Source organism: Triturus cristatus, chromosome 1_1, assembly GCF_964204655.1.
Source record: "Triturus cristatus chromosome 1_1, aTriCri1.1, whole genome shotgun sequence".
In the NCBI taxonomy this organism is placed as follows: domain Eukaryota; kingdom Metazoa; phylum Chordata; class Amphibia; order Caudata; family Salamandridae; genus Triturus; species Triturus cristatus.
This window is the reverse complement of record NC_140579.1, coordinates 27,315,381-27,323,460: the sequence shown is the minus strand read 5'-3', so window position 1 is coordinate 27,323,460 and position 8,080 is coordinate 27,315,381. Positions and strand designations below refer to the sequence as shown.

The following is an 8,080-nucleotide window of genomic DNA, read 5'->3' as shown; positions in this document are numbered from 1 at the left end:
AAAAGCCAACCCCTGAGCTCTACAAGGTGCTTAAAAGCAGTGTAAATGCCTCTACCGTTCACCGAAGAAAAGCAGCCTGTCCTCAGCCGGGCGGAAGTCCAAGTGGAGAGGTAAACTCGGTCTGGAAAGTCCGTGCGGGAAATGTAATCCCTGCGGCATAGGAGGAGGCAAGTGAAACTGTTCAGGAACGCATTTCCCAGAAAGGCTTTAACCTCAAGATGATTTGTGAACGTCATTTCTCTCGGGCGGGTGCAGCTGTGTCCGGTTACAACTGCACTTTCACTTTCGTTTCTTGTGAAGCGGGATTTCCAACAGGGAGGGCAGGGCGCAGTTCGCGCTGGGCAGAGGAGCCAGCTGCTGCAGCGGAGGGGCACACGTTCAGAGCGACCATGGCACAGTGCAATCCTGCAGGTAGGAATCCCGGACGCGGCCACGCGCCGAACTCTGCTGGGTGCACGACCCCCGAGCCCGCTTTCACAGTAGGGTGGATTAACAGGTCGTACTGTACTCGTTGTATTAAATATTAGCGTGGCCCTTGCCCTCTACCCCTGCCAACTGAGTGAATTTCTTGGGTTCGAATGTTTCCTGAAAGACGACTGTTAAGTGTTCCAGGCCAGCTCCAAAAAGCGCGTGCCCGCCCCTATAATGTCAGACCCAACCTTAATCCAAACCCGGAAATCTCCACACAAAACCGCAGGTCAACAGATGTCACCGCACACATAGACTGAATGCTCTCGTTTCTCGTCAGGTGACATGCTAACATAAACATACTTCCACACACCCCTTGGATAGAACTACAGGAGGGGGCCAGGTTGTGGGTGTGCGGAATGTAAATTTGTAAACTTGATACTTGTTTAGCGCACTACTCACCCGCAAGGGTCTCAAGGCGCTTGTACAAGTACCGCTGTGGAACCCATCCTGGCTTTCCCTGTGAGGCGTCCACTCCTGGGCACCCCCAAGGTGGAGGCCAGGCATCCTTAGCATTGTGGGGGCCGCTGTGGAGATTAAGCAAGCTATTGCCCAGAGTTGCAGAGTGAGACCCATGGTTAGAATAGGCGCCGAGGCGAGAATTATCAGGTCCGTGGAATTTTTGAGCCCAAGACCCGCCGAGGCGGGAATCGAACCCTGGTCCCGGGCTAGACCTCTGCATCAGGGTCTGCCGCTCTAATCATTGAGCCACACTTCTCCACAGCGCCAACCACGATGGTGAGCTTTTCAACCAACTATGCACAGAGCCGGTTGTGGAGAATTTGCAGATGACGCAGCCGGGTTTGAAGGTGGTGCTGGCTGGCAAGGGAAGCCTGTTAGTGCTTTATTTGTAAACATATAAGTGCCATTCTGTCACATATTTGTCCCAAACTTACATTGTTACTACGAGAATGCAATGCATGTGGGCTAAATGGGGTGCTATGGCATGGGTTCTAAGCCATGGCTACAAGGCCCCTGTCACCCCCTCTACTACTTTTAAAAGTTTTAATATTAGTTATTAGCATACCCTTATAACTATGTGGTTCCAAAGTATGTTTGCACTCTCTCCTGGAACTCCCAGTGCCAGATAATGGCTGTGAGGCCCAGGGGAGGGATGGGAACCCAGTGATTTAGGAAATGTGTGTAAAGCACCTGCAGGAGGGCTAGGGGAGCACTGCCGACGTCCTGGCAAGTGCTGCCTACAGTGAATCCAGGAGAGCTTCACCTAAGCCTTGAGGGTGGGGGTACCATTTTATGTGACTCTTAAAGCCACACAGCTTTGCTACAAGATATGTATACCTGTGTGTTTCCACTAGGCCTGGGTGGTAAATTTCGTTCCGCTCGCGGAATTTGCGATATTTTGACATTTTCGCGTTCCGCGGAGAGCGTGAAAATGTCAAAACTTTCTCAAGTTGCCGCGAAACGGAAGTATTTTTCTAGTTCGCGCTTTAAAAATGTGTTTTGGCGCGCGTGGTTGCGACTTATCGGGTCCCTACGTTCGCCGATGAGTTTTCCTATCCGGTCGCGTGCGCCACGAGATGTTGGATTGTTGGTAGCCGGTTGCGCTATCCCGCGAGAGTTTGCAATCGCGAACACGTAATTCGAACTGGAACAGGAAATAAGCATCGCGAGCAAAACGCCCGTGCCCATTAGCGACCGCATGCGCAAGTTAGAGATATATTTCCCCGCTAGCACGCAAAAACACATCACAAACAGGTGGGAAAAGCAATCTCCGCGAAAATTCATCGTGCTCACGGAGATTTTGAGCAATTTCACGATAATTTGCAAAAGTCAATTTCGCAAATTCCTCCCACCCCTAGTTTCCACTTCCACACTGGCTCCAAGTCAGCACCCACTCCCTCCACCCTTTACTCATCTCTAGATGGCCCTACTAATGACCAATATTTTAGTGCTATGAGCTCATCCCATCTTTTAATCCAGAAGCTCGCTGTGTATCACAGCCTGATGGGTGGGAACCTTCGTAATATTATGGGGACCTTAAATGCCCTCCCACTGCACTCCACTGTCAGTGAACACTCAACAAAGCTACAATAAAAATGTACAGAGACCCTGAGCCGACCACTTTGCCGACCTACATACGGATGAAAGTGAGACCTAAGTGTTTTGAGTTTTTTGTAGTAGGCATTTAGGCGATCGCTGCACCAACCTTTATTAGCCTTCTCAAGTGGGCCGATTTTGTATTCAAGAGAGAACTGCTAAATATAATCCTTCATTGACACCAATACGGCTAATATTCCATTCCGTCACATAAGTTGTCCTACCAGAAATCTTAATAGGCAAGTAATTATTTCTGTCTGCAGCGGATCCCGGAATAAGGTTTCTAGATCTAATCTTGTACTTACAGACATGAACAACTGAATAAACAAGGCTCATGGACAAGCACAGTGGAAGGAAGGATAAAGGGCAAACATTTTTTATATACCTTTAAATAAATTCAAATACTAGTTTGCACTAAAGGGTTTGGGGATGTGGCTTTTCGTCTTACAGTCTATAATAAAATATAAGAATATTTTTTTGTAATCGAGTGGGGTTGCTATGTTAAATTTTCCAGTTTCTAGATGCAATGCTAAAAGAGGAGAAGAAAAATCTACAAGTGAGTTTTCGTCCACCTTAAAGAGAATGAAGGAGATGCAGGCAGTGGAAGTTCCTTTCCTTCAGCGATTGGAGGAGAATTTGTTACCACAATACCTTTTATTTATGGTTTGGTTTTTAAAACATAAATAGAAGGCATTGTTATTTACAATGCCAATAGCTCAAGCTTGCATAAATGCGACACCTATTGCATTGCAAATGCTTTTTTGAGGCTCTGGGGGATTAAGTGATTTGCCCAGAATGCAGGATTTCGAGTCGACGCCAACACTCGAACCTCGTTGACCAGGCTCAAAGCTTCAGCTCTGGCTGTAGTGCCACGTCTTGTTGTGGGAGAGAGTTATTTCAAGGCCTACCCTCAGATATACCAATGTTGTGAATGTATTTATTGCCTCTTTGTACCAGCATCTGCCTCCTATGGTACTCTTGATAACTTATAGGGTGGCATTGAAATGCTGACTGAAGAGATAGTCCATAATGGCTTGCATCACTTTTCCTAGCCGGCCTCATTGTGGCTCCAGCAGGGACTGGGTGGAAATCTGCAGTCTGCTTTGCCACGCTCCGCATTCGAGTCAACAAATGTCCAAAAATCTGATGTAGTGTCTCTAACTAAAAGCAGCCCGGGTTGAACACACTTGGAGTCTGTGAGGTGTGTCTTTAAAATCCCTCAAGATCTATGGCGCAGACTCGATTTCTTGCTTGCCACCCACAGTTTCACCCCACTATTTCCCAAACTGTCATAGGGTGGGGTCCGCGACGATCACTGATCCCTCCTTACCCTGTGAGGAGTTGGAAAAGTGTGGGGTGACATGCGCTCCAGCCCTGATTGACATGGAGTCCCTGGAGCTGCAGGGCTTGAGCCTGAAGTGCCCCGGGCTAACTTTGTACCTATGTCGTTAGGGGTGGAGCTTTGCCCAGGAGGTGATGAGTTTGTCAGCTCGACCAATGCTCTCGATGACAGATGTGAAGTGACGGTCTGCGCATGTATTGTATTGTATTGTATACGGTACTTATAGAGCGCGGCTATCACCCAACGGGTATCTTGGCGCTAGTACGTGAATCCTCGTCAGGCAGTGGGGGGAAGAAACAAGCATAAACTGATAGGGCAGCTCCAGGATTTATCAAACTCTGGGAAACAACCATGTTTTAATCTTTTTTCTAAACTGTAGCAGATCGTGCAGCTGTCTAAATTCCAGTGGGATGCTGTTCCAGAGCTTGGCCACAGCCGAGCTGAATGCTCTTTGAGTTTTTGGGACTTTCACCAAACAGGCGGTGGCAGACCAGCCGCACCTTGATGGAGTATACCATGTGAAGATCCCTTGAAGAGGTCTAGGTCCCAGGCCATGAAGAGCCTTAAAGACCAGACACAGAGACTTAAACTGAGCCCTCTGCATTATGGGTAGCCAATGAAGCTCTGCAAGCGCTAGTGAACCAGACGAGCGTCGAGGTTTCATCAGTGCCAACTTGGCTGCCACAGTTTGGGCTAGCACCATTGGGCTAGTGCAACAGCTCTCAGCCACAGAGAACATTTAGATGCATTTTTTAACGCAGCACTAACACTACTTACTTTAAAGAAAGTTGGGGCAAGAAATACAGGAGCCAGAGCCCCAACACTCCTATCCGCAGGCCGCCCCTGCTTAGTAAACACGACAAGGTGTTGAAGTGCTCCACGACCACAGGCATGCTGCTCTGGAACCCGAGGCTGCTGGCTAATAATGATGTATTGTTAGGGTCCAGGACATGTTTTAGCAGCGGCTCCTCCGTGATGGCAGAGGCGCTTCGCCCCACTGCTGAAAGGCAGCAGATACAAAATAAAATTATAATGAAACAATTATATTATCATTTTATTTTTCACTTACTTACCGAGAGGTATAGTTGTTTCACCGAGTCCGCCGAGTCTAGGGCGGAGCGATCCGCTGCCTCAGCAGCAGGTAGGAGCTGAGTTGTGCACCATAAGTGCATGTCGGTTTGGCTGACCATCTTAGGACGGACAAACTGACGTGCATACCTGTCTCTCTCCACCTGAGCTGTGTTACACAGCGAGCTGGAGAACAAGCGCAGCCTCCCAGGCTCTAACTGAGCAGCATGTCAGCCCGCTCAGACCTATCCCGGCGCTTCTCTCATGCTGGGTAATACTATAGACACGCCTCTGGCGCAGAGGAGCACCGATGGGGCAGGCGCAGAGGAGCACCGATGGGGCAGGAGCAGAGGAGCACCGATGGGGCAGGCGCAGAAGAGCACCGATGGGGCAGGAGCAGAGGAGCACCGATGGGGCAGGCGCAGAGGAGCACCGATGAGGCAGGCGCAGAGGAGCACCGATGAGGCAGGCGCAGAGGAGCACCGATGAGGCAGGCGCAGAGGAGCACCGATGAGGCAGGTGCAGAGGAGCACCGATGGGGCAGGCGCAGAGGAGCACCGATGAGGCAGGCGCAGAGGAGCACCGATGAGGCAGGCGCAGAGGAGCACCGATGGGGCAGGCGCCGAGGAGCACCGATGAGGCAGGCGCAGAGGAGCACCGATGAGGCAGGCGCAGAGGAGCACCGATGAGGCAGGTGCAGAGGAGCACCGATGGGGCAGGCGCAGAGGAGCACCGATGAGGCAGGCGCAGAGGAGCACCGATGAGGCAGGCGCAGAGGAGCACCGATGGGGCAGGAGCAGAGGAGCACCGATGGGGCAGGCGCAGAGGAGCACCGATGAGGCAGGAGCAGAGGAGCACCGATGAGGCAGGCGCAGAGGAGCACCGATGAGGCAGGCGCAGAGGAGCACCGATGGGGCAGGCGCAGAGGAGCACCGATGGGGCAGGCGCAGTGGAGCACCTATGAGGCAGGCGCAGAGGAGCACCGATGAGGCAGGCGCAGAGGAGCACCGATGAGGCAGGCGCAGAGGAGCACCGATGAGGCAGGCGCAGAGGAGCACCGATGAGGCAGGCGCAGAGGAGCACCGATGGGGCAGGCGCAGAGGAGCACCGATGGGGCAGGCGCAGAGGAGCACCGAGGCGGCGGCAGGTAAGTCGTTTTGATTTATTATTCCCCACTCTCCATCAAGTTTCATTGCCAGCAGCCGCCACTGCTATGTTTCAAAGTAGGAGTGGTGGTTTATAAAATAGGATGTTGCCACTTTGCAGAACCACCATAAAGAGATTAAAGCAGATGGGAATGCGACTAAGACATGGCTTTACTCCAAGAGGGTAGGCATGCAGAACATGTAAGTTAAGAAGAGGGTCTTTACAAAGAAATAAAGATGAAGAAGCAATCTACTTTTTAAGTCAAGGTCAGTTTTTTCACGCAGGTTTAAAGTAATATAATGGAGAGAGTGTTTTGGAGCTAACACACAGTCTCAGAGTGTAAAACAACATAAAAAAGCTCGGGACTGAATGAGACTTCTGTCTCATAAAGTATTTGATGCAGAAGATTATTTCAACTTGAGCTATCCTACTTCTGCAATTTATAAACGTTTTGTTGCAGAAGTTGCAGTAACACCTGTAAATGAGCGATAGATCTCTGCCAAAGTACCATTATCCTGCTGTGCTTTCCTACAGAGTCAGCTCTCTACACTCACCTGCAGCTCCTGGATTAAGTTGCTTTACCCCCCCTGCTGGGTGGGGACACTGGGCTGTCATATCAGTTCTGTCTGTCACCCCCTCCTCTTGGCAACCACAGCTATATATGCCAGAGAGAATATGGTGTGCAAGTGATAACGCAGGCATATCAGCTGCGGGCTTGGAAATAGCTGGTCCAACACTTGCCCTCACACTTATTTGAGCACAGCAAAGGTCAGTCAAAAGTTCTCTGAAACAAAACTTAGTCAAAAGGCTGTAAACCACTCTAAGAAGTAACACTAACATAACAACGCCTCAGATGAAATTGGAGGAACCCAAAACTGTCGTAACACTATATTTGGGATGTGCCTGTAGACACGGTCACACATCCCCTTTCACTGCTGGGGTGTTTGTTGCCACATCTATGGTGCAACCTTTGTTCAAAATGTATTACGCGTCATTGCATACAATCATGCAATATTTGGTTCATAAGTGAACTGGGATAGTTCTAACATTTGTAAATGTTTCGTATAGTAGATTAAATCACTCTATTGAGTGACTTTTATTAAAATGAATCATTAGTAAACGTAAACTAAAGACTGCGGAAAGAGCAGCATCTCACGCTCAGAATATGCTGATAACACGGCCACGAGTGGGCAAAACACAACTCATTGTTATTCACACTTTAAATTGCATACTTCCTATGGAGGGACTTTATTGTAGTTGAAACAGTGCATAGGTGAGGGTTTGTGTATAGTTCACACTCTGATCTCAAGTTTTTCCAGGTGCTCTCAAATGTGGCAGTCAGGAGAAGCACAAGGATTTGCCTAGAATTTCATGATTTAGGGGCATATTTACAAAGATGTGGCTTAGGGCAGTGGCGCAAGTCATTTTGCGGCGCTGCCCTACGCCAAGTCCAAAAGATAGAACTGCACCATATTTAAAAGATACAGTGACTTGCTGTCCTTTTAGCCAGCGCCGGCGCAGCCATGCGCCAACGCATGCACACTTGCACCATGGTGAAAGTGATAGAGATCAGGGTGTGTATAATATTCCCACTACCACGGACAGAGTAATCTCACAGTTACACGCACATGCATACATCATACGCTAGGGCCCATTTCACTACACTAACATACGTTCAAATACTCTACCAGCAATAAACCTGTGGAAGGAAAACTCCTAATCACCCTGCATCTATATCGAGGTCGATAAGACCTGGTTTTTGTGACTGTCCTTGAACATAATCTATACAACATATACAGCATAGATCAAAAATGTAAACCCAATAATTGACAAGAAAGAATATCCAACACCATGTTTAAAATTATATTGCTTTATCTAAAATTAGTCAAAGAAAATCAATCAGAGTAAATCATTTCTCATAGTTACCTATTCTAGCTAAATGTCAGAACGGGTCAGGACAAGTCTCTCGGTAAATGTCTCTCAAGACGAAGTCCCTTC

The 8,080-nt window shown here is 48.9% G+C and overlaps 1 protein-coding gene across 2 annotated transcripts in view; it reads left to right on the top strand.

Annotated features, from left to right (window-relative positions):
- The first annotated feature begins 253 nt into the window (after positions 1-253).
- The window catches only part of LOC146869214 (uncharacterized), a 231,573-nt gene continuing 223,746 nt past the window's right edge, over positions 254-8,080 (top strand). The window contains exon 1 of one of the 2 annotated variants that reach the window (XM_085643563.1): positions 254-411. In XM_085643563.1, coding sequence (XP_085499689.1) covers positions 390-411 — 22 coding nt within the window. In that variant the 5' untranslated portion in view covers positions 254-389. Of the gene's footprint in view, positions 412-5,773; positions 6,084-8,080 lie in introns of those variants that run through there. The other variant, XM_085643637.1, reaches the window with a different exon arrangement.